This window comes from Epargyreus clarus, unplaced genomic scaffold, assembly GCF_041222505.1.
Source record: "Epargyreus clarus isolate Ecla_fem2 unplaced genomic scaffold, WU_Ecla_fem_2.2 ptg000005l, whole genome shotgun sequence".
NCBI lineage: Eukaryota > Metazoa > Arthropoda > Insecta > Lepidoptera > Hesperiidae > Epargyreus > Epargyreus clarus.
The window spans coordinates 5,012,927-5,039,395 of NW_027332213.1; the positions used below are offsets into that span (position 1 = coordinate 5,012,927).

The 26,469-nt window shown below is 33.4% G+C and overlaps 1 protein-coding gene across 1 annotated transcript; it reads left to right on the plus strand.

Annotated features, from left to right (window-relative positions):
* The first annotated feature begins 7,557 nt into the window (after positions 1-7,557).
* LOC140757977 (uncharacterized) lies at positions 7,558-19,615 on the plus strand. The gene is made up of 14 exons (XM_073093904.1): positions 7,558-7,684; positions 8,009-8,034; positions 8,869-8,908; positions 9,071-9,090; positions 9,587-9,626; positions 10,608-10,633; positions 12,383-12,427; positions 12,535-12,579; positions 12,925-12,951; positions 13,871-13,922; positions 16,784-16,900; positions 17,622-17,824; positions 17,942-18,154; positions 18,670-19,615. Exons 1-14 carry the CDS (start codon positions 7,624-7,626, stop codon positions 18,841-18,843), a joined length of 1,089 nt encoding a protein of 362 aa, XP_072950005.1. The 5' UTR covers positions 7,558-7,623; the 3' UTR covers positions 18,844-19,615.
* The last annotated feature ends 6,854 nt before the right edge of the window (positions 19,616-26,469 follow it).

A 26,469-nucleotide genomic window follows, 5' to 3' on the forward strand; every position in this document is an offset into this window, starting at 1 on the left:
GACTACTGCTGCCCGTGAACATTTGTGATTAACTCCAGATAAAATAAGAATTCTACCTGAAGTCGGCTACAGATACGTAACTACCCTTAAGGACTAATTGCAACGCCTTGGTTAATATAAATGTCATTCTTATCATACCCTTCAAATCGGAACGCAGCAGCACTCCTGCTGCGCAGCAGCACTCAACATTGCTGTTTTAAAGCGACTCTTCTTACGCGTTCCGATTTAGTCCTCAAAGGTCGCAAAAAGGTAGCATCTGTATCCTGACGATTATAGATACTCGTATTCATGTGCTGCCATTAGCCTATTACCATCAGATGGACTACAAGCCCGTTTGCTGCATGTATATGACAAAATAAATATAGTTTTGACACTATATTTACTTTTCAATTTTTTAGTTACATTTATAGTTAAAAAAATTGCCGAAAAAAATTTTTTTCACCGTAGATTAGAACCCGCGGGTCTCGCGACCGATGAATCACAGGGTTGACGTCAGCGAAGACCCGCGCCTTAGCCCTCAGCTGAGGGCACATACATAACACATAAAACCAGGTGAAGCTAATAAAAGTGTCTGAAAAAACGACACAAATGCCGTGTAATTAAAGACAAATACTCTTTGTCTTTTAAAATATTAAAATTGAATTCTCTTGTTTCAGTATATTGAAGTATATATACATATCAATACACCTGCGTGAATACATGTTCAACAAAGGAACTCATGAAATAAAGATTAATTCAAACCAACGGATTCCTTTGTATGACGGATGTCGTATATCGTAGATTCCGTACTCATGAATATCAGATGAACGTAGATCTATACCTTCAGAATCCTAATGGAGGTTTTTATTACGCCTTCGATTGAATACTATATGCTGACGTAACGTTCTTCTCGCAAGATTCTAACATTTTAATGTTTCTTTCTATAATTTGAAGTAGCAATTAATTAACATGCAGTCCACCTTTACCATTACCATGAGTTTTCAAAACATCCCACAAACTTATGTTACGTTAACTCAATCCATTGTTCTGTTCCGTTTTCTTCAGTAGACTTAGTAAACGTAACAATAAGTCTTTTTGTTTGCCTCACATGTTCGCAAAAAAGAGAGACAAAACATAAAGCGCCATTTTGTCAATTTAGACACTGTTACGTTACTGACACTATAGTTCTGATACAATTCGCTAGGGGTGCTGATTGGAATTTGTATGAATAAATCCGTAAACAAATACCAAAACAGTCATATTCGTCAAAACGTAAAAACTCTAAAGAGTTCTATTAGAGCCAGAGGTGCATTGATAGCTCTGAGGAAGCTAAGTTGGGATTAGTATGTATCCCTACAATACTCTTCACACCTGGTCACAGGGGCGTTTTAAATTTATCTTTAAAATATGTAATAAAAACATCGTACATACATTTTAAAATATATTTTAATTTAAAAAAAGACAGTTTAGAAATTCATATTTCTTCTTTAGTGTAGATACATTAGGTACACAGTGTGTTATTTCTTGATATACCTAAAATTATGATACTAAATATAATTTTACAAGCATGACACCGATTTGATACTTGTTAACAATTGAAGACTAAAAACTTTATTGTGCATTTCATTAGTGAAAGAGTAAATACTTAAAAAAACTGTACCCAGTTCCAGATTTGACACTGATTAGGCTCTAATCACATTTGCATATACCAACAGTGCAAACATTTTACCGCAAAGACTATTAAAGAAAGATTAACAAAGAAATATTTGTTAGCTTTTTTAATTTGTTTCTATCTTGTGTACATAAGCGGAACGCATCCGTACAGCGATTCTTTATTGCGACGACACGATGCCGGTACAGCATCGACAACGGCACCGACAGGGAAAAACCAAAGCAAAAATTGTAACTTCGGCAAGGATCTGTCTGTGTATAAAATCCAAATAAATATTAATCTAATTCATAAAGTAACCCTTTGACATCCTAAAACCTCAAATCCTGAAGTTTAAAAGGAACTGTAGATGGTATAAAATGGAGGTAAAGCCAAAACTACATATTATTTCTCGCTTACGACGTTAATGTATCCGCTGGTATGGCTAGGGTTACCAACAATTTAATATATGCTTGGTAATATCACGGTATAAAGGCAATTAATAAATGCTACTTTCTGAAGACTGAAAGAAAAATAAATTTAGTAAAATATTAAATGAATACAAGCGAATAATTCAAATCAGTGAAAAAGTAAGTTAGACTAGTTAAGTAAAAAAAAAACAACACAATTGGGCTGCCCAAACAGCTTAACTGCGTATCAAATATTAGACATGCATACATACATACCCTATTATAATAGGGTAAATAGTTATCGGTAGCAACCCTGATTGTGGCTCATAATAACATGCAAAGCTATTCACTTCGGTGTTACCATTACGTTGTTTTAAACATGAGCGCGATATCCGCCCCAAATATCAAGAGTCCTTGGGTGCTTTTTGAAATAATTTCACAACATTGCACATTTCTCGTAGAGAACTTCTTATATGTTGAGATACATCGCTGGCTGGATTTTTTAAGATGCGTACTTGCAACGCACCTGATAGTAAGTGGTCACTGCCCTTCATATATCTGTGACCAACTCCATGTGATAGCCTAGTGGTTAAGAAACTCGGCCTCTCGATCGAAGGGTCCGAGGATCAAATCCCAGGCACCTCTGATTTTTCAAAATTATGTGCGTATTAGAAATGAATTATCACTTGCTAAACGGTGAAGGAAAACATCGTGAGGAAACCTGTATATCGATGAGATTTATAAAAAAAGTGTGTGTGTGTCAGCTACGACGCACGATTGGAGTTTACTCCTTACGAATGATAATTATGATATATATCGAATAGAAAAAAGGGTAGGTAAATGAACGCATCTGCTAAAATGATAAGAGAAACAAACATATATCTGTAATTATTCGGATTATTTATATTACTTCAATAATGCGTATTACATAAAGTATGTTACAAAATAATATAAAATAGGGCCATCTAGTGGCAAGTTTTATAAATTGTAAGTTTGCAAGTTTATCAATCTATGTATTTTGGTTCCAAATATTATAATGGTAACTTAATATAATTGTTTATATTAAAGTAAATTTTAATATAATATAATTATTTATATTTAAAACAATGTTAAACGTTTTATAACTTAAAACTTAATAATTATAATTTCTTTGCCATCTATAAAATATCCTTGTTGCAATTTACGGATGAAATTTATATGAGACTCAATAAACATGTTATTATATGTAATTTGGATTGTTTCTGAATGTTTTATAATTCTAGAATTCATTTAAAACGTATTGCTAATTTTATATAACTTATTTTGAACATAATTCATAAGCAATAATTCTGTAATAAATATTAAATAATACTGTTTTGATTTTGCCCGTTTATCGTTGATAGATGGTGCTGATCAATAATGCATCCATTTTTATAAGTTAAATTAATATATCAGTAACTTACAAAAGCCTCTTTATGTTAAAAACTTATTTGCTAATATTATATCTTATTCAATTGCTTACTGATTTTATATGTTACTCTTCTTTAAAAACGTTCATAAAAGATTGTTAATCATATTATGGCGCCAATGTTCATATTTTTCACAGTGTTTATAAATGATCAAACCTATAACTTAATTTATGCAAAAATGTAAATAAATTAGTTAATGACGTTTTAATGTTTTATATATTGCTAATTATTTTTATTGTAATAATTACTTTCATATGGGATTTGAACTTACTGTATTTTAAATTAATAAAAGCACTCTTGATTCATATTTTGGTTTCCGTTACGCCTCAACTTTTCGTGTTACACTTGATTTTACTCCTCATAAAATTTCCGTACCGGGCCTTATAACTCAAATCGTTTCTTAAGGAGTAAACTCCAAAAAAAATCTCAAAGGTATGTGAAGTCTACCAAGACGCACTTGGCCAGCGCGATGGACTATGGCCTAATCCTTCTCATAATGAGAGGAGACCCGTGCCCAGCAGTGGGACAGTAATGGGTTGATGATGATGATGAACTCCATGTAGTATAGTACAAATGAGATTATCTTAGAGTCTTAAGAAGTGGCAACACATCTGTAATCGGTCTACCCATACAATCCGTGTTCCATTGGTTACATTATTATGTCTGTTGACCGCAATAGGTACTACCCAGTCGACTTCAAAATTGTTTGTAATGAAAAAACAAATTGTATAGAGAAAATATTATGGTTCTAGGTCTAGATGCATGTTGTAGAATATATAAATTAGTCACGTAGAGTTTTGTTATTAAATATAAATAGATTTATAATCCTTATAAATATTTATTATATTATCATACACCCAGAAGTCCAATGAAACTTTAAGTAGTGAAATGACTTCAGCTATTATATAGATTTTCATTTTTATTTAAAAAAGCATCACATCTATAATTAACCGCTGATAAGATTAATTTCCTGGAATGTCTCGATATGGTGTGTCTTCCTTATCTCCCCTTCCAAACCATAACATAGCAGAGCTTAATTCTGCTATTATTAAACAATAGGTGTTGCAATGGTTTCTCCGGAGTTGATCCACAAAGGGTTATACCACCTTCACTGAATTATAACATGTAAAATTTATTATGGAAAATAGACTAAGGAAAATAATCGCCTGTTTTTGCTTTTCGTAATTCACGTGTGTTTGTCAGGTCCCCTACTATTCATCCTGTCATGTTTGCTATGAGTATCAAATCCCCTAATCAAATAGACGCACCAAACAGCTATTTGAACTTTGTTGCAAAGAAATTGTAACTCGAAGGTAAAATTTGAAAAATGAAAAACTAGAAGACATTTTTATCGATTGTACGTTCTAAATCCATACTATCGATTGCAAATCAGCCCACATGTGGATTCTCTTCTACCGTTGCATGATCCCGAATACCTGAATATTCATATTTGGGTGGTTATGTGCCATTTATTTAGCGATAGCTTGAATAGAGGACAGAATAAGTGGTATTCCGTGCTAGTCTTATATATATAGGCGTATATATAGGCGACTACCAACCAGGCAGATCCTATTACAGACGACGATACGTGTGGTCGCTTACACATGAAGGTGATGGGATAAGCGCAAGCTCTGTCTGATGAGAGCCCGAACCTCCAGTGAAATATTAAACTGCAAAACATGTGAATAAGCTCGACCGTTCTGCAGCAAGTTTCATTATGAACATTATGAACGCCATCTATCGCGTTTTTGAAGCATTACTTGATGGTTATGTTGGCTGAAATTTTACATTCTCCGTGTGTTTCCTCAGTTACGGGAGCGCGTAGTACTATGTTTGGGCCATAGATGGCGCAACTACTACGTATTTTTTCTAAATATAGACTTGCACGTCACAGAATGAAATGATTATACCTATAATGGTCTAAAATCCCAATATAAGACAACCTTCAGAACGTCCGTGCAAACCGAACCGTGGAGGACCGCCACGAGTCCAGTTGGTGTGGATGGAACTTCATCCTTCGGCGAGTGGTGCGATGGAGGAATGGTGACGTAGGCACCAGGTCAAATAGTTCCTCGGAACACCCACCATTGTAAAGCCGGTAGAACACACAGAGGGAACCTATGTCCCTCCGCAAACTCAAAGGTTCTAACCGATCGGAGATCACCGGGTCGTTGACGATTCGGACCGCGCGTATTAAATATGTCGACAAGTCGTATTAAATATGTCGACAATCGTATTGCAAGTGGGTTGTTTAAAGAATGCAGTCCAGAATATGATTTTTTTACATATCTTAAACATTTCACTGGTCTGGTTTATGGACAAACCATTGCGGCTTCAGCCCATTCGAAAAAAAACTATAATCGAATAACTTTCAATAATCGAAAGTACTCGCAGAATTGCCAATAATATATACAGGTTACAATAGCATGGGCTATGCTTTATTTAATCTCCTGAAAATTATTAAATTTTTAAATCCTTACTTCCTTACTAATATTATAAATCCGAAAGTAACTCTGTCTGTCTGTCTGTCTCTTCTTCACGCCCAAAGCACTGAACCGATTTTAATGAAATTTTGTACAAAGATAGTCTGAGACCCGAGAAAGGATTGCATTTGACCGGGTGATGATCTTTAGCAAAGTTGAAGGTACGAATTTTCAGTTTTATGTATGTTAGTATGTTATATTATTTTCTCTTTAACGCGGGCGAAGCCGCGGGCAAAAACTAGTTACGATATAATTTCTGTTCTTTTCTCATTTTTATTAAATATTTAGATGATCTAGAAAAATGTTACACAAATATTCTGTTTACAATATATTAAGTAATAATATGGGATTGTAATCGATAAAAATATTTCTTTTTTTTGTTATTGATTTGCATATCACATGCTTAGTGCCGTTGCGATGGTATGTGTCAAAATGGGCCTATGAAATTGTGCTGACCTTAATAATAACATTTAATGACGATAGGGCATATAGACCCAAATAAATGCGGAAAATTTTAATATTATTAGTTTATCCTCGTAATTGTCTGTGTTTATTTCTACTTAATTGGTTTCTATACAAGCATTGGACTTTTGTACAAATACAGGACACACTTTGATGTAGTAGAGTTTAATTATTGGTACACATAGATATACTACTACGTCTTTATTAGTAGTATATCTATGTAGGTAATAAGAGTAACAAATAAATCTGTTTAAAAAAAAACGAAAAACGCCTAAAATACTGTTTTTTTTTTTTTGTATAAAAATCCCCTTTAAGTTTGTTATTTTTTTTGTTTTAATATTTGTTGTTATTAGAAGATAGTAATAGACAGTCTAATAAAAATTAGTTGTCTAGTTATTAGATACGGTTCAGGAACCCTGTGACGGGCAGTCGGACACAGAGGAAGCTTGGTACTTATAGTTTCCGCTTTTATCTTTTGGATATGGAACCCGAAAAAGAGTTTATATTATGCACTAAGTAGTTACATTACTGGATAAAATGGGTTACTTTTTATGAAAATAAGTTTATTTATTTATATATCTATAATAGATGTTATATGCTTATTTTTTTTATAATATAGGACTAGCAGAAGAGCAGTAGGTGACTACTGCCGCCCACGGACCATAGCCCTGAAGACAAAAATAGAACGCCTCAGAAAAGTATGTTTTAGAAGTGTTTATTTTATTATTAATTTCCATTGTAGAACCCATACATGACGACATAATGGCGAAATATTCAGAGATATTATATCTCTCTTACCCTACCCTTCAAATTAGAACACAGCAGTGCTTAACACTGCTGTTATTACGCGGAAATAGGTGTGGCAGTGTTGCCGCCGGAGTTGAACCACAAGTTTTACCTTCATTTAAATGTAAAACTTACTATTTGTAAATAAAAACATTTCAAACACTAATTACTGAAATAAAAAATAATGTTTAGACATGCCTACCTAATAGTTTTAAATACGTCTTAATATTATACATTTTGACGTAAAGATTTATAGTTACTAATTAATTACAACAATTTATTTATAGAATTTAAGGATAAATTTATAACGTAATAGTTAATTATTTTCCTGTATGTTATTTAATTTGAGTTGATGTAAAATAAGTACTTTGAAGGTAAATTCAGTACTGCGCTTAGATTCTTGCAATATGGATGTGTATCCATACGTTATTTTAATTTTAATTTCAGTAATACAGGTGGCGCATCAAGGTATGTCTAGCTTTTTGCTTTTCTGTTTATCTATTTATTCTTTAGCAGTGATAGCCTAGAAGTTAAGAAACTCGGCCTCTCTATCAAGGGGTCCGAGGTTCAAAACCCTGGCAAGCACCTCTGATTTTTCAAAGTTATGTGCGGATCAGAAATTAATAATCAGTGTGAGGAAACCCGCATACTTGAGACTATGGTCTAATGCTTCTCATTATGAGAGGAGACCCGTGCCCAGCACTCAGTGGGACAGTAATGGGTTGATTTATATTATTATTACTATTTAGGTGCTACTAAGTTAATACTTGTGCAATAAAATATTGGTTTCAGCTGCCAGTCCGGGTTCTGCTAACGGGGTATGTCAGAGAGTGTACTTGTTATTCAGATAAATTAAATTAGATATACATACATTAGATATACGTGAAGGTGGTAGAACCCTTTGTGGTTCGACTCCGGCGGCACCACCGCCACACCTATTTCAACCTAATAACAGCAGTGTTAAGCGCTGCTGTGTTCCGGTTTGAAGGGTGTGGTAAGGGAGACAGACTTTTCCGAGGCGTTCCAGCTTAGTCCTCAGGGGTAGCGGCGCATCTGTGGCCGACCTCAGGTAGGAATATCTAATCCTATCTGGGGTTGATTACAGATGTCCATGGGCGGCAGTAGCCACTTACCATCAGGTGGACTGCATGCTCGTCTGCTACTCTTATATTATAAAAAAAAAAAAAACATAAGAAAGAAAGAAAAAACTTTACTTCAAAAGTCCACGACATAAGAAAAAATGAGTGTGTATTACACACGTAAGAAGTGATTTCTTTTTATGATTAGTTATTTTTATTATATAGTTAACATTAATTAATCGAGTGTGGTTTACGGAAATAATCTCTCATTTTCACCATTTATTTAAATGAATTATATTCAATTCGTTATATTACTTATTATTATTAAAATATTTGTTTACAAGTCACTCCTCAATTTATGTAAAATTGTAAACATCCATGGCGCCGTGACAGTCCAAAGTGACAGAAAATGTAACGATTTTTTCAAGATGGCGTTGGAAAGTGCGACAAGTTTTTTGACCATTACTATAAAATTTCTTTCATACGTAAAACGTAAAAGACCGTGAAAGAATAACATTAGGAATTACGAAAAATGTACTGCACATTTAAATAAACGTACGATTTTTTTTTTAGAAAAATGAATCCGGTGATGGGCACCCAACTGACGAATCTGGTAAGATTGTTATATATTTTATGCGATTGAGAACGTGATAACGCGTAAAAGTCCCAAGTTTGCCTGAATATTTGAAATATAATTAATATAAGAATCACTTAAGATTTAACAATTCACTTGGAAAAGAAATAACTATCAGTAAAAAATCTTGTTTTATTTCAGATGTTTGCCGGGTGAAAGTAGTAAGTATTCTACTATAAAAGTGTGGTTTGTTAATTTTAATTATTGTTTAAGCTTAATTGAATCGAGTCGAACGCGCTAAACAGTGGCAAGGAGAAAAATTTAGATCAGAGGCTCCCAACCTTTTCTTGGTCAGGGACCACTTATATGACATTCTTGTTAGGGAGCACTATATAGGTACAATAAAAATAAATTGTAATAATCAAATATAATCTTTACCTTTTAATGAAAAACTCAATAGGAACATACATAAACTTTTGTATTAATGTAATTTCTGTGGGAACTTGCATCATCTTTACTAGTTCAGCTGTCCTAGAACTAACATTGTAACTCAAAGTTACACGCAATCATCACTTACTTTCGAACAGCTAAATTTTATAAACGGCCCGCTAAATTTAAATTTATTCGCGGACCACTGGTGATCCACGGACCACTGGTTGGGAACCCCTGCTATAGATAGATAAAAACGTACTTCAACATTTTAATACCTGTTTTCAGGAATGCAGCAAAGATAGTCCTTCGTCTAAACACTTCAAAAGTAAGTATTTCTTCTCCTATATCTTATAGTGATTATACCTAGTGGTACCTAACAGTAGTGCCATAAATCCATTATCAGGGTTTAATTAATATAGGCACGAATAAAATTGCTTAGCCCCACTTTAAAAAAAAATAGGCTTTAATTTATTCAGATGGAGTATATACGTCATTGCTTCTATGGACGGAATTGGGGGCAATATTGAAGTACGAGTGTAAGGATAATAATTGCTAGAATAAATTGTATCATATGATAGAGCTAATAATAGTCGGCGCTCGGTTACCTATTTACATCCTATTTTACTATTGACTAAATGTACTACTTCACAAGTACATTGATGTATATTTTATCATTGAAGATGATAGCTTTGTAGTTCGGCTCTAGAGTCCCTACCACTACACTTATTTCTACCCACGAGAACCAGCAAAGTTAAGCGCTGCTGTGTTCTGCTATGAAGGATGTGATAATGGAGGAGTTTAACCCTTCCGCGTAGTAAAATATGTAGCCGACATCTGTACCCTTCCCATGAGTTTTTATGTCTTGACAAATATCTGTTTTGGTATTTGTTTACGTATTTGCCCATACAATTTCTAATCAGCGTCCCTAGCGGATTGTATCAGAACTATAGTGTCAGTAACCCAACATTAAACGTCTAACTTGACAAATGGCGATTTATGTTTTGTCTCTCTTTTTTGCGAATATGTGAGGTAGACAAAAAGACTTGAGCACTTACTTATTTTTACGTTTACTCAGTCTACTAAGCAAATGGAACATAATAATGGATTGAGTAAACGTAACGTAAAATTGTGGGATGTTTTAAAAACTCATGGTAAGGCTACTGGTAGGAATATATTATAGTAGGAATCTTATATGGGGTTGTTTACAGATGGCGACAGTAGCCACTTACGATCAAATGGACTGCACAATTAGTTTTTTACTTCAATGTTTAAGAAAAAATAGAACTAACATTGGTTTTATTTTCAGGTCTATCAGATGAGAACAAAATAAGCGTAAGTATACTTTTTTTTAGTTCGAATTCATATCGAATTATTAATTCAATTTAAAATACAATTTAAAAACGTAAGATATAACGTTAGTTTTAATAATTGAAAATATTAAAAAAAATAGTAAAGTAAGTGAGGTAAATAGACTTATACTCATGGGCTGAACCTCTGCAGGTTGTCGATAAAAAAGGGAATTATATAATAAAATGCACTATATACCTATTATAAATAAACAGCATGCACCCACGTCTGTGAAGAAAATTCAATTGATTTTATTACTTTTTAATAGTGAACTTTGAAAAAGTTATTCAAGAGTGCTATACATAATGTTTTTCTTAAGCTGTTGTTGCTTCAAAAATATATGGTGGAATAAAATTACCATCCTTTTTTGAAATACCTAGGTACAGAAGCAATGATGTTCTAAATATTTAAAAGCCTAAATTGAAAGTTTTTGTTTCATCTTTAATTTGTATGGTGGCTTAGGGCAAAATAAAATACTATCAGGAACAAACTCATTTTTTTCGAATATTTGAAATGTTTTTTTTTTCAGAATTTATATATTCAGCCTATAATGTACTTTTTACACTTTTTTCTTTCAAAATAATTGTTAATTGTTTATTAATGGATTTTTTTCGAGGGGGAAACCTTCAAAATGTACCCGGTGCCGTGGGAGCGACACAGGGTAATGTGCTTTTACCGCACACGCAACCGGAGTTCTCTCAGCGCATTGCCCCGTTGGGCTTCGAGTGAGATTGTATCACCACACCGTCTGGTGTATACGACGGAATGCAACTACACATACCGCCGTCCTTCTCGGGGTGGCTAGCCGGGCGGTTAGAGCTCCCACTCTTGCCGCCCGCAACCCCGAATGTCCCTTTTAGTCTTCTCTTATGACAGGCAAGGGATATCATAGCCCTATTCTGGTCCCGGAACTACAGGGACAGTGCGTTAAGAACCTAATACATCTCTAATTTTTTTGATGGTCGAACGCGTCAGATCAAGGAATGGTAGGTTAATTACATGCTACAAATAATAAATTTATAATAATCTGACTATTTGACCGTGTCGTTATCTATCTGATAGTGTCATTTATTAGCATAAATCCCTGGGAAGTCATCGTTTATGACAAATTAAAGGAAAAGGCTAATTTTTAGGAGAATAAATGTATTTTCTTAATGAAGAAAAATGATACTTAATACATTCTTGTACTATTTTTTATTAAATCGTCGGAATAAAAAAGCCCTTCACTAAATCGTCCGATTAATAGTTATCATGACTTAAATTTCAAGCTAGAATTGCCTGTATAATAATCTGACGCGTTCGAGTATGTCAAGATTGTATTTATTGCATTTTTAAAGAGTCACTGTGAGCTTTCCTCTCATCGGAATTGTCAGTCTTTTGAATGGGAGCTTCATCTGGGTTCACTCAATATCCCCTCTGAATATCTAATGCGCTGGAGTATTTTTTTCTCCATTTATAACTCTCTCGTACGGCTGTCCCCCCACGCAAACCGGCAGATTAGCATATTTCCGGCCTCATAGATATGTGAACTATATACTCTATCACTAATCTGCCCCGCTCGAGTATGTCCATCTGAATGATTTTTTTACATATTTGGAACCCTTTAAAAACTGAACCCCCCGCTGAAACGAAAAATCTTCATTATAATATCTAATCTATACATTCGTATAGGTCCCAATGACGCTTGGGTTATCATTTCTGCTTAATTATAAACTATTCATACTTTGATTTCAGGGGGATCGAGGTTTACCGGGTTTAAACGGTCCTAAAGGTGAAACAGTGAGTACATACTTATTTCATACATAAAACCATGTTAAATGTAACATATAATTAGTTTTCTGCTTATTTATAAACTATTCATACAATAATACTTACTTTGATTTCAGGGGGATCGGGTTTTACCGGGTTTAAACGGTCCTAAAGGTGAAACAGTGAGTACTTTTTAAATAAATACCCTCATTGTAACTGTACCATATAATTAGTTTCCTGCTTAATTAAAAACTATTCATACAATAATACTTTGATTTGAGGGGGATCGAGGATTACCGGGTTTATACGGTCCTATAGGTAAAACGGTAAGTATTTATTTCATACATACAATCATTTTAACTGTACAACAATTCGGTTCGTGCTTACAATAATACTTTGACTTACTGTTTAAACGGTCCCAAAGGTCCCAATAAGTACTTATTTTTACTTAACAACATTTTACTTGTATCATATAATTATTTTTCTGATAATTTAAAACTATTCATACAATAATAACTTAATTTCAGGGGGATCGAGGTTTAAACGGCGACAAAGTGAGTATTCATTGCCACATAATATTATTTTAATTGTATAATATGTATTAGAATTCTTTTGTTCATTTCAAAATAAGATTCCATTTAATAATAAATGCATTGCGGAACATACACTGTTAAAGCCTCCACTTACATTAAAAAGCGCCACATTAATAATTTTACTACTTTGTTTGGAATTCATGTTCAATTCTTTCGTTGTTTCACTTACACGACAAAGATAAAAAATAATTAAATGCATGGATGGTATGGACAGAGAACCAGTAAGCTTACTTTCTTTTATATTACAATTTTATTTATACTATGTTGGTAATCTGATTTCTCATTACAAAGTGAAATAAAGTTATGTTAAATCTTAATTTATTGCCAATTCATTTGCCTAATGTTATTGTCATAATAATACTGATAAGTTATGTCTGTCCATTACTAATTGAGATTTATGGTCCTCCCATAAAAATAATATATCTTACCAATTATTGCCTACCAGAGTTCAAAATTCGACACTTCTCGTGGGCAGAAATTGTCAAACGTTGATCTTTAATAGGCAAAACATTGGATGGTTCTGTTATTATTAATGACAGGCATGTATTATTATACAATACAATACAAAAATTCTTTATTGCACACCAAAGACAAAATAAAATAACCAGCAATAACAAATTATTATTATTATTATTTTATTGATGAACCGTCATTGCATTTTTTTATTTTCTGATAAATTTATCAGATATATTTGATATATATATATCGATTACATGAGTAGTATTAGTATTATTTTAATATTATTGAGGCGGTTTTTGGTGACTGTTGACTTGGTAACAGTCGAATACTTTTCTTTCAACTTCTTTATAGATACCATCATTGCATATTATCTCTATAATAAATTCTAAGTTATTCAAGAAATAATTATGTATTTCTACAGGGAATTAAAGGAGAAATGGGTGAAAAGGGTGAAAAAGGCGAATGTGTTACAAGTAAGAATTCTTTAATAATATTTTTATTTTTACACCATTTTCCAACAGAATTTATTTCATATTTTTAATATTGTCGTTGTTTTATAATATGTTGTTATGAATTCATTGAGTTCGGTGTAAGAGGCACCACTGCTACAGTTATTCCTGTCTTATAATATACTTTATCAATATTAAGCGCTACTGTGTTCTGGTTTGAATGCGTTTCCGCCAAGTTTTTAAGGGCCGCACCGCATCTATTTATTCCTACTTCAAATAGTATTACAATTTTATTTTTGGGTGATAACAGATGCTTAAAGGAATCAGAGGCCTTCTATCATTAGGTGGGCTGCAGGCTTCTTTTCTTTACTATATAATAAACAATGTGATAGTATGTATAATGTGATCGGTGAACCATAAAACGAAGACACCTATTATTTTGCGAATAAAATTGTCAAGTAAAAATGTAGGGGAACCTGTTGAACCTTGGCACTATGTGTACCTAGACCACTGGGCTCGTTTCAAATATTCGCGCAATACTAAATTTGACTGTCCATGGTATTCGGTACAGCACTACCGACTATTCAATGTGAAGTTTGTCACATACCGCCATTAAGCCGGTGTTTGGTATTATCGACGATCAAAAGTTTTTTTGGTGAAAAAGTAAGTATTTCTAATGTATTTTGAAGTCTGATACTTATAAACGGTTTATAGTAGTCAATGATTTTATACATGCTATGGGTTCTTTAGTTTAACAAGTGTTAAAACAATAAAAAACTTACTAGATAAGTAATCTCAAAACTATTTAAAATCTACTGTTTTGTTGAAGTGGGAGTAGTGTTGTACCTCGGTCACTGTCGATCAGTTGTTCCTTGGTCAGTAGCCAAGGTACAACCTGGATGTTGTATCTTGGCCTTGAAAATATTTAATAAAATATTTCACACTCATGTAATTTATTCCAAATCAAATATCTTTATTATTTCAGAAATCATGCCTAGAAGTAAAGAAATGAAGAATAAAACGCTTATTCATATGAATGATGTGACAAATGCCATTAAAATGATTAAGGAGAAGAAATTCTCCACTTTCGGTGCTTTCAAACGTTTTGGGTTACCAAGAACAATTTTATTCCCGCATCCTATTCTTAAGGTCGACTTACTGAAAAATTACCCACCAAAATTGATCAGGTGCCTGTTAGTCAGCCAACTCCTTCAATATTCGTACGAAAAATCGCAAACGTTGATATCGACAGTTTTAATACGAAGCACGAAAAGGAAGACAAAAAGGAAGATCCGGAGTTTTGACCGATACACCAGAAAAGCAAGAAATTGAAAATATAAAGACTAAAAAACATGTTACAACTAAATTTATCAATCAGGGTCCACAAATCTTTCGGAAAAAACTAGGTTAATGAATAAAAACTCATTGAATAATGCAAAAGAGATCAAAAGAATAATTTTATACGAAACAGAAACTAGTAAAGATTCTACCAACGATTTAACGAGTGACACATCTGAAAGGGCCTCCGACAATAACAGTGAAGATGAGAACCGAAGATAGAATAGGTTGAACAGTGATCACGTTAATAAAGAAAATTGGGGACTATGTCATATTTATATGTGAATGTTCCTATTTTGTGGCAAAGGTAGAATCAATATCCGAACAGGGTGTATTACTGAAATGTATGCAAAAATTACTTAAAAACTGGTAATGGCCTGTAAAAGAGGTTTTTTACAGGCCATTACCAGTGACAATATAGAAAAAATTAAAATCCCGCAAAAAGTTTATAAGAACAGAGAGATTTACCATGTTCCAGAGATACAAAAGTACTAGGATTTCTTCTAAATGCTTAAGGTTGAATAATATATTTTTACATTGATAGCATTCTCATAAAAGGTAGTCCTAATGACTGATTAAAAAGTTAATAGAGAAATATTAATAATTTATCAAGTTAATTGCTTATATATTTTATTTTATTTTATTTGTAATATGTGACAAAACATTGATTTTAAGTTAGTTGCTTTTGTTTAAAAAAACTGTAAATATTATTTTGAATTTGTTTAGAATTTCTCATTTATTTTGTTAAATATAGTAATAGAACAAATAAAACGCTTTTGGTTAATAAATGTTACTGATTCATTCAAATTACCCCCCATAATCTTAATGTGCCCTAGGTACACCGTAGTACTGGCCCAGGTACATAGGGTTTGTTGTACCTTGGCCTCAATTCCCAATTTTTTTTAACTCTCAATATTATATGTAAATATAAAAAATACATGTCTGATATTTTGGTAGTGAGTACCCAAATAATTGACCTTTTAAAATATGCAAAATTGATTGGTGTGCTATACGGCAAATAATAATAAAAAAATAATATCTAAAAAACTGTCCTAGGTTCAACAGGTTCCCCTATATCAAAGTTTGAAAAAGGAAAAAAAAATTTTTTTTAGGGTTTATAAATAATTTATATATTATGTTTCTTCAATTTGGGTGTTGAGTTAAAAAGTCGTCGTAAAGTAAGTAGTAGGAAACAATACCCATATTAGCACTAAGTTCTGAACTCAACACTAATAACGGGCATTGTTTCCTTCGTTACCCACGTTTTGAGAAATTTATATTTACCAAACGCTGATATCAAATTAATGTACAAGTACTCTACCGAGTTATATTTAAATAATATTTACTTCATATTGGTACTGTCCTCGGTGTCATTATTTGTTAAACAACAAACTTATTAGTTCTTTCTCACTGTTCTATGTAGAACATACGAAACTAAATAACCTGGGAACGCCGTGATTTTGTTTTCTTAGTGAACAACGAAAATTAATCGTAGTTATTTTTAAACTTACTGACGTATGTAAAATATTTTTCTCATATTTTTGCAGAGTCTGCACATCCGATGGATCCAGAAGAATCAGGAGCTGCGCTTGGTGAAACTGAAGATAACCCTGCAAAGTCTTGTAAGGACCTAATAGGATCTGGAGGACCGCCCGCGACATACGGTAAACTTTGTGAAATAAATGCGAATATAATAAAACGTGCAATTATAATTTATTATCTAAACGGTTATATGTATACCGTTATCGTGATTAAAAATCAATAGTAGATCAATCTATGGAATTATTTACTAACATATATAATTTACACATATACCTAATAAGAATTTAAGCATTGTGTGCCTTTGCATCGAATGTCTTTATAACCAAAGTAGTTAGGAGAACTGAAAGAAATTTCTAGCATTTGTAAATGTTTTGTGTGAAATCACATTACGCTAAAACTACTAAACGGAATTCAATAAATTACAACTTAGGATTTAGTCTTTATTTCACTTTAAATTCTATCCAAAATTATTACAATTTAAATTCAGAAGATTTTTAACATTACATGAAGCGTAGAGATTTAGTTCACCAGATTGCTGCATTGATAGCGTTATATCCTGCATCCATGTGAATGAAGTCGTATGTGCACGAATTTTAGTAGAATTACATAATTATGAATTTATAATCTGATTATTTTTGGCTAATATTTGTTTACTTATGCCAATGGTTTGTTACTTGGGTTTTTATTTCATAAAATAGTTCTTTCTAAATATCCTACTTAGGCACTACTACTCTAAAAGGTCCTCCTTTAAAATGAAGATTTTTTAGTAATAACAAATTAATTAAAATATTTTTTACGCGTTGATGGTAACAATATTCATACTAAAGTGTATTTTTATTGCAGGTTCCTATTACATAAAAGAAAACGACCCATTTCATGTAAAGTGTGAATTCGAAGACAAACTAACATGTTTGGATTTAAATGACGTTGTTATTGAGGACCATGAAATCCCAGGAAAATTGATTACAATCAACCCCGCGCATGAAGAATACATTCTAACAAAACTGAATACCGAAAATCCGTTTAATATTACCACCTACTACAATGTAAGTATTAATAAAATAGATCTAATATTATCTTTATTCAGATACAACAGATTCCTCGTAATGTCATCGTTTAAATTGCTAAGACTGGTCACATTAACCCTTTGTTTCTTCTTTCAGATTAATTATCGTCAATTGAAATGGTTCCAGTCTCAGGCTAAATCAAAAATAAAACAAATCATTAGATTTCATTGCAAGAACGTGGTTGTAAGATCTTCTAATGTAACGAGAAATATGCGACTACTGTCTTGGAATCAAAAATACATAGATATAGAAGGAACTGTGGATGATTCGTTAACTTATAAAATACTATCGCCCCGTGATGAGTGTGAGGTATGTTATGCTGTTATTGTTTTTATTATTATGTAACTATTTTGCTTCTACGCCACCATATAAATAAAGCGCTTTTTAACCTGATTTATTTAACTATAAATTTCATTGTGTGGTAGATAACAGTATTCCTAAATAATATACTTAGCGTATTCAGTAATATGAAAAATATGTTTTTTATCGATACACCTACATGGTTACTTGGCAAATAAAATGACTATCTAATTATTTCATTTACCTATACATTTGAAATGCCAATAGCATAACATACAGTAATTTTACAAATAACATTATGTGATAAAATAAAATACACTGGCATACAAGCCAATTATAGGCGTGTACAACATTTACAGAAATAGAGACGTGTTATATTTGTGCAAAAAATTAAAATTATAAAGAAAATAACATAAAATAACTCTATACAATAAATATACATTGTTTTATGTTAATTGATGTAATATAACCTAATACTGTATTGACCATTCTATTATAAACCTTGTAAATTAAAATGTTTATAGGAATTCGATGAGGATCGGGCAGGTCCTCCTGTAGTCACACCTAAATACAACGAGATCGAAATAGAAGCCTACCCAGAATATCTCCCGATTACAGGTTTTGTTATTCGTGACATCCAGCCAGATAAAGAACAATCTTTTTACGTTGAAACTGTCCGTTTGTGTGCTGATTTTTAGTATTCAATAAAAATACTATTATACAATAATTATGTATCAGAGCTTAAGTGACTATTTCTTGTAAGAAAAATAAATGAGTGAAATTATTGCCCAAGTTGTATGTAGCGACGGGTTGTCAAATTAATCCGAATAGAAAAACAAACCAAAATGTAAAAAAAAACTTTTATTTTAAACTTTGATAAGTATTATTTTGAGACTAGCTGTGCCCCGCGGTTTCTCCCGCGTTATAGTTTTTAGCTAGTTCTAAAATATAAGTAGCCTAAGTGACTCCTTATTACATCCGATACCTGTCAATAAAAGTCCCGTCAAAATCGGTCCAGCCATGTCAGAGATTAGCCGGAACAAACAGACAGACAAAAATTGTAAACAATGTTATTTTGTTGTATGTACCGTTTGTATATTCATATGCATGTAAAAAGCGGTTATTTAAATTATAAAAACAGACACTCCAATTTTATTTATATGTATAGATAACAGACGGAAACGTGTTTTACTAATTGATATCGGTATAGATGTACGAGTATATACCTACCTGATGTAGTTTAATTGTAGTACTATTGCAATACCAATCGACGTACCTCTCCGTTAAGATAAATATATTTTGTTGACAATCTATAAGAAAAGCTCAGGATTATTCCCTTTATATTTTTTTCCTACAACAAAATGCTGGATATACGAAAATGGAATTTAAGCACTAAAGTAAAAACACAAAAAGTATTATGTAAGCTTCTTCAATGTGTAAAGTTGAATACAATATAATTGAGACACCTAATGATGTTTTTTTTTCTAAAATCAACATACCTACATCTAAACTTACCTTATGCTTAATATGTTTGTTCTGTGAGACTCTATAAATTGTTTAAAGACAATGAAGAACTTCAAAAATCTGCTGTAGTAACGGATTTAAGGCTCTCGGTTTTTTCGAAAAAACAGTCTTCAGTCCTTATCTCATTTCCTCAGATACATTTAACGTAACAACAAACTTCTATCAACCCAGATCTCAAAATGAAGCATCAGAGTCCCGACTCTAACTGCTTGCTACCTAATTTTCTATTTACTTCGGCGAACCAAAGAAGAGAGATATTATTTTAACCGATAATAATGTATGTATGTTTGTGTTTGTATGTATGGTTGTGTTTGTGTGACTGAATAATCAGTCTGTTCGCAATCATTACATTACATCATACCTTAGACCAATACGTGTGTGTTAACCGGCTTTCAGAGAGATTACTTGGTGAGAGGTGCAAGCACCACGAGTAGCTACTCATTTGTGATCTGCCTGAATTGATGATTATATGAAATTACCTCTTAATATCAAGAAATTGTTGGCGAATTTTGTGTTTCAACCACATAAAAGTCAAATGATTACTAGGGTTATCAAACCCAAGCATTGGGTGATTTTCCCAGCGTTTCTCAGTATGACCAGAATAACAAATTGTATAATTTATCGTCATTACACAAAGTCCCTTTTTTCCTCTAGAGAAATTGCAACCATCTCTCACAGGATACTTAAGAACCTTTGTTATTATGTATCGCGGATTTTTTGAGTTTTGAGGTTAACAACATTATGGCTAGGTCGATGTAATGAAAATCTGGTATTGTAACTAAGGTAATTTTCGTAGAATCGCCCCTGAAATCGTTATAACATTATTGTAGGTTAAGTCACACTTCTTTGAGCTTATGACATTAATATTTATTTCTAGGAAATGATTGATTTCCGAAAGTGTAAGTCTTTTAGAAATACATTATGTACCTCGAAAATATTTATATTTTATACTATGGTGTAAAATGTAAATTATATTACGCCTTACAAAGTTATTAGAAAAAAATATTATTATTTTAATTTTAATTTAAAAATGTATTTACAAAGTATTTTATTGAAAATATCTCTTAAGCAACCAACCAATATGCATTTTTTCTGTAAAATGACCAGTGAAAAAGTTATAAATATAAAATTGTTACCAAATTATCGATATATTTTCATTATTAACTTTGTTATTTTTGATATTACGATAATACGTTATATAGTTTTAGATAATTCATGTCGAGCCTCTAAAATTGTTCTGAGTAAGAAAAATCTAGACGACGAACAGTGTGTCTTATAGAGCGTGAAAAGTTGAAAACGATTTGCACCTCTTTATGAAGATTGCAACCGAGAGACAAGAGTTGCGATCCCACAAATTAGGATTTAGCTTCACACTAACCCTCGCCTGGACATTCCAAAATTAAAATTGCGTCCTGTGACTGTTGCGACCAAATGTACCTAAAATAATTTCAAAATTTGATTTGTAAATTAGATTTGTAAGTTACGTAGCAAGAGTCAAGAAGGTGAAGGTGGTAGAACACTTTGTGGTTCGATTCCGGCGGCACCACCGCTACACCTATTTCTGCCTCATAACAGCAGTGTTAAGCGCTGCTGTGTTCTGGTTTTAAGGGAGACATACTTTTCTGAGGCGTTCCACCTTAGTCCTCAGGGGTAACGGCACATCTGTGGCCGACCTCAGGTAGGAATATCTATATCTATCTAACTAGAGTTGATTACAGATGTCCATGGGCAGCAGTAGTCCCTTACCATCAGGTGGATTGCATGCTCGTCTACATATTATAATAAAAAGAGTAACGGATAAAGATATATCATAAAACTCAAGTGTAACCACCGGACCATTAGACGGCACCGTCCCGGCAACATGTCGCTACCTGTCCGCGTGATATATCGCGACCCTCGCCTAATTGCTTGTCTTTTAACAAAGTACACCGCTAGCTTGCAGATAAATTAATTAGTTTCGGAACCAAAATAGTTTCGTTATGTTATCCCCGTTATTACAGCACGTGTGGTTGCACACTTAATGTTGTAGACACTTTAATGTGCAAGCGGGGTGTTCTTCTCGAGCTGAAACCGACACGGCATGGCAGGGCAGGACAGTGGTTTCGCGTTCAGAAGATTCATATTGCATTCCGTAGTAGGACTATGTAGAGGACATAGTGCTAAAAAAAGGTCACCCAGGGGGTTTAGTGTGATATAAATCCCAAATAACTCAGTGCCTCTCCTAAGCTACCATGGCCCCTTTTGAAGTTTCTGCCTGGCACTAAAAAAATAATAATATATATCAAGAAAAGTATCAATCGACATTTTTTTGTATTTGATTACTGTATACCATAAAAATAACCATATTTTACCAATGTACCAACATTTACGAAACTTGGGTTCCATTGGAATCAAAATATCAGGACTCTTAAATTATTCTTTAAAACGATCAAAAATTATTCAAATTTGTAGTCAGTGGTGACTTTTAGTGAGTATGTATTTTTTTCAATTTCATACATAATTATTATGATATAATTATTATACCTGTACCTATTTGCTTACATTTTTATTGTAGCGACTTCCCGCTACTCGTTAAGAGATGGCACCACGAGTATTCTGAATTACGCTATCGAAGTTTTCTAAACATTTGCATATACATATACAAGCTCCGAACTGAGATTGTCGGAGCACGGAGGCTCCCCGAGCATCATTTCCTAGCCCGTCGGAAGATGTCCCTTTACTAAATGTATAGTATCGTAAAAAAACAGTAAAAAAGTAAGTTTCATGAAAATACCTATAAATATATAAAAAACTATAAAATAGCATAAAAAACACGAGTGTACATTAGATAACGCGATTGAAATAAAACAGTAGACCTGCACTGTCTCTTAGATATACGAAATGTGTCTATGATATACCCAACGTAACTGACTATAAAATAAAGAGAGAAAGTCCCTCTTTCCCCTGCAGTAATATACGAATTTTCCGTTCGCCCCGCCCGATCACACATTTCGTAACGCTCTCGTCATGCAACAGAGTCAAGCGAGCGTACAGAAACTTTACTTTAATAAGTCGTAATTAAAAAATAATGTGAAGGATTTACATATACTACACAAACGTCACACATTTAAGGGTCGCGTACACATGGAATTGAATCGGACGACGCGGTCGTTAGCGCGCGGCTAATGACACAAAATGACCGGTTGACGTAATCACCTCTATCACTAGAAGGCTTAAAAGAAGGGCTCGACAACATGCGGCTTGGAAGATAATACACAAATAATTTTAATGACGAAATGTTGGCGTTGAGTCGTTTTCTTAGGCGCCATGATAAAATATATCTATATAGTTTAATTTAGCCGGACTACCCGTGATTCTGGTAGTCCTTTCTTCTGAATATGACTATACTAAAACAAAGCGGCGATTTTAAATCTGTTGTAAAATGACTAAGATTTTATACTCTATTGGTCCCAAATTTTTTTTTACCTTTTTGATGGTGGTAGAACCCTTTGTGGTTCGACTCTGGCGGCACCACCGCCATACCTATTTCTGCCTAATAACAGCAGTTAGGCGCTGCAGTGTTCCGTTTTGAAGGGCGCGGTAAAGGAGACATACTTTTCCGAGGCGTAATCAGGGGTAGCGGCGCATTTGTAGCCGACCTCAGGTAGGAATATTTAATCCTATCTGTGGTTGATTACATATGTCTATGGGCGGCAGTAAACACTTCCTATCAGGTGGGCTGCATGCTCTTTTGCTACTCCTATATTATAAAAAAAAACACAAACATCACACATTACCACACATTAAAATATATACGAACTTTGTTAGTTATTTTATTTTACCGCGCAACAGTTTAACAAACAAACCGTATGACTGATAAGTTCATACACCTACATCTATTCTATGCATGTAAGTCAATTATAGTCAATTATAGGCGTGCACCAGTTAATTAAAGAGTATAATACAATATTAGATCGAAAGTTTATTTACCAAATATCTGCTTGGTTATATAATAGGTATGTACTGAGTACTAATCAAATGTTATTATCATTTCAGTTAATCTTTAATATACTTAAAGATTAACTGTTGTGGTAAATGACAACCATCATTAGTCTTGAGATTTATAAATGGAATTCGTATTTAATAATAAAAACATATAAAAAATGTTTACTACTTCTGCACTAGAGCATAATAAGTACTGCGCAAATCCTAGTTACATGTTTAAATTAAAGTTTCTATTACTTTGGTGAAATTATTTAAATTTGAACTAAAACGCATTCTACATTCACTGCCTTGCACTGTGTTTTCATGTGTCGTGGATGCTTTGGACACACAAAGTCGAATACAGAAACACCCAGTCCCTGAATAGATAACTCAATTATCCTAGAAATATCTGGCTGGGGATAGAGCCCGGAACACTTTGCGCGTCCGCCCGTTATGGTGACCGCTCTGCCACGCGGTACGTCACAACTACATATTAACAACTAATGAATTATCAAAATACTATAATTCAGGAGAAAGCTGTATAAAAAAAATGATTTAACGATTTAATGAAGTTTTTCGCTAAAAACCATCAGGAGATTTGACATACAATTGGAAACAGTTAAGGAAAATTAATGGAAATCATACTTACCTATGATGGTAGGCTGGATGATGGTAGGAGAATGGACGATGGTCCATCTCATTTTTTCCCACTAGTGGGCATAGCTAAATGGTAAATCTGGTTTCTGAGTGCGAAGGAGTTTGATTAGGTTACGATAGCCAAGTGCTTTTTTTATTTACTCGGTTAGTTAAGTATGTTGCCTAATGATGTTTTTCTTTATCGTTAAATAATTACTTTTTACCTTTTAGCTTACCTTCACCAACTAAGATTAAACCGCAACATTAGTAGGATTGTGTTCTACACGCCGCAAAACCTAATTTTGGATTCAAGAAACTTTTCACCTAAACTAACTTCGCTGTACCAAAATTAGCTTTTCAGAAACATTTAATGATTCTATTTGTGAACCGTGTGGGTGACGCTAACTAGTACTAGTAACTGGTTATTCGTGAATTTATGTGTGTAGAAGAAGTTGTAATATTGATTAGCATAGGAGCATGCAGTCAACTTGATGATTACTGTACCCTTACCATGAGTTTTTACGTTATGACAAATATGACTGTTTTGTTTACGTATTTGCCCATGCAAATTCCAATCAGCGCCCCTAGCGGATTGCATCAGAACTATAGTGTCAGTAACGTAACATTAAATGTCTAAAATTGACAAAATGGCGCTTTATGTTTTGTCTCTCTTTTTTGCGAACATGTGAGGCAGACAGAAAGACTTGAGCACTTACTTATTGTTACGTTTAATCAGTCTACTGAAGCAAACGGAACAGAATAATGGATTGAGTAAACATTACGTAAAATTGTGGGATGTTTTGAAAACTCATGGTAAGGGTACTAATAACTGCCGCCCATGGACATCTGCAACCAACCTCTTCTTCTACTTGAAACTACGGATCGCAAATACGGCACCACTGCTCAGGGCTAAAATTGTGGCTTCATATATTATGTAAGACACATTCTACAAACAGCTTTGGTACCTTCCCTGTCGAAGTATATTAAATTTCTCATACCTTTCATTGCAGTTGATTACCATTTTAATAGGCAATCCCTCTCTGATGCAATCAATAAATGGTCTATTATTAGCATTAAGCATTCATTTTTCAAAATTCGATATCGTCCTAATGTTTTATTTCCTAATGTTGATATCATTGTTATTTATTGTCTTGCCTTCGCTAGTCGTTAATATTTACGACATGTATTCACTCTTCCTTCATTAAAAATTAAATAAAAAATATTTTTGCAAGCAAATAGCAACATACATTATTCCGTTAGAAACGGTACTGTAGTCAAGTGGGACAGCGGGTCCTGCTATGAATTATTTAGATGACCCGTGCAATGTTAGCGAAATTTTATACTTAAACCTTTTTTTACATCAATAGAACTTCGACGTAGAGAACTTTTGGTCTGCGATACGTTTCGTCTTATTCCAGTAACAATAATCCGAACGTATATGTTTTTTTTTAATATAATACAGTTCACCTGATACTGGCCTTCCATGGACAATTAGACATCCATCCGTCATCAACTCCAGATAAGAGTCTTATCTGTGGTCGGCCACTGATGCATTGCTACCCTAAGGACTAAATTGCAAGGTCTCGAATAAGTATGTCTCTCTTACCACACCCTTTAAACCAGAACACAGCAACACTTAACGCTATTGGTATTAGAGAAAAAAATACTTAAATGTGTGAACCACCATTTATCATCCGTGTCACAAACCATGGTAGTTCATATTCAAGATTATTGTGCTATTCGGTGCGGCCTAGTGATATTAATAGACAGAAATAATTAAGTAGACAATGTTGTATGACATTCGAGTAGCAGAACAGCATGCAATACACATGATGGTAATTGATCGTGTTTTGTATAAAAATCTATAATGAACCCCATGATTGAAGTTATACGTTAAGTTTATAAATTACAGCTTTGTAACTTACAGTGTGCCTTTAACTGCTTTTATAAGACAGAAATAAGTGTAAAATAGTGTAAAGTTTGTATTAAACTGAAAACGTATTAAACAGATAAGAGACGTTACGTTAAAAGGATATCCTTTAGTGTCAAAGGAAATGTGTCACAGGAAATTAAGTCCCAACCGAACATCGTACGGATACAGTGTTTTAACAATTACATTAGACGACCCGCTGGCGCAACGTACTGGGAACTAATTTCAGAAAGGCAAACATGGTAAGCATTTTGTTGGTAGTCGAACTTTT